The sequence below is a fragment of the Elephantulus edwardii genome, unplaced genomic scaffold, assembly GCF_000299155.1.
Source record: "Elephantulus edwardii isolate Elephantulus edwardi_28Jun2011 unplaced genomic scaffold, EleEdw1.0 scaffold00446, whole genome shotgun sequence".
In the NCBI taxonomy this organism is placed as follows: domain Eukaryota; kingdom Metazoa; phylum Chordata; class Mammalia; order Macroscelidea; family Macroscelididae; genus Elephantulus; species Elephantulus edwardii.
Genome location: NW_006400196.1, coordinates 558,511 through 560,010, shown reverse-complemented (window position 1 = coordinate 560,010; position 1,500 = coordinate 558,511). Strand labels below are relative to the sequence as shown.

Sequence of the window (1,500 nt, the reverse complement as noted above, 5' to 3'; positions counted from 1 at the left end):
ATGGGTGTGTCAGAGGCAGTGCGATTGGCACAGGATACAGCAGGGTTTAGGGCTGTTGTACATAGGGTCGCTATGAGTCGCAAACGACTCGACGGCACTTAACAACAAACAACAACAACTTTGCGGGAGCTGATCATTGACAAGGGTCTAGAAAATATTAAGTGGAGAAAAGAGCCTTCTTTATTGAATGGATCAAGATATAAGAAATGGAAGCTGCCCAAGTATCCACTGACAAAACAAATAAGAGAAACTAGTAGATCCACACAATTGAATAATTTACAGTTCTGAAAAACACTGAACTAGTAAAACACTACATAACACTGATGAGTCTGGAAGACACAATACTGAATGAAATCTCTGTCACACAAGGCCAAATACTGCATAAACCACTGTTAGTTATAACAATAAGATGATACAGGAGTCAAGGAGAGCAGAGAAAGAATGCATAATAAACACTGTCCTTGAATAGGTGAAGGGAAGGACAATCTGAAAGGAACAAATAATTAGACAATATATGAATGACAATAATCTGTAACAGGATAAGCATTACAAAGTGAATTGGGGGAGCAGGAGGGAGGGAAATGTGTATGTATACATTAATGAAAACCAATCTCTTTGTACATTTTGACTAAAATTACAATTAAAAACATCCAAAACAAAAAAAACAAAATCAAAACACCACTTTGAGCTTTTATAGGTATTGCACCGAGTATGTTGGTTGTTTTGGGTAGTTTTTACATCTTAAAATACTATTGTTCTTTTATAAAAACAATATCCTATTTTTATTTATTTTTTTGCCAATCAATGCGATAGGAATTTTTTTAAGTGCACGATAGTTTTGTTTTTCAAAAACAATATGTTGTAGCTCTGAAAATATGAAGAACCTGTATTCTGATGTTTTCATCCGCTGATAATTTTTCCATTACAAGACTTGTTTTTTGAATGAAATGGCTTATTAATTTGTATTCTGATGTAATCATCTCTTGTGACATGCTGACGCTTTGAGCAGCAACATTAGGTGAAACAAAGTGATTTGCATGCAATCAAGTAAGGCACTCCTGTGTGCCTAGCACCACAGTCTCACTAGCTAAATGTGGGACATTGTCAAAGCTTACCTTTTGGATTTTGTGACTTTCCAACCTGCCAGAAACAGGAGTACATCTGAATGCTGCACAGGTAGCTCTAAAAACATCTCCATTTTCATCAAATCCCTACAAAACAATGATTTAAACAATGTAAAAAATATAGAACATCTCCCCTAAACGAGATGATAAGCTAACAAATGCATAGAATCAATTCTTAAAATGTCCTGTGCAAAGTTTAAATATTAAAATGAATAGCAAGGGGGAGGGTATATAAAACAATGAAAGAATCTTTTCTTTTACTTTTCCATAATTTTTGACTCATATACTTATAACTTGTTAGTTAAATTTGTGTCTTCTAGGTTGCAACACCCCCATGATACATCTTCAAGGATATGAACATGTACAGCCAAGCACA

The 1,500-nt window shown here is 34.7% G+C and overlaps 1 protein-coding gene across 1 annotated transcript in view; it reads right to left on the bottom strand.

Moving 5' to 3' along the window:
* Nucleotides 1-1,500, bottom strand: part of CEP192 (centrosomal protein 192kDa) — a 250,033-nt gene that overhangs the window by 37,482 nt on the left and 211,051 nt on the right. Inside the window, 1 exon segment of the mRNA XM_006902756.1 lies at nucleotides 1,116-1,211. Within this exon segment, the coding sequence (XP_006902818.1) occupies nucleotides 1,116-1,211 (96 nt within the window).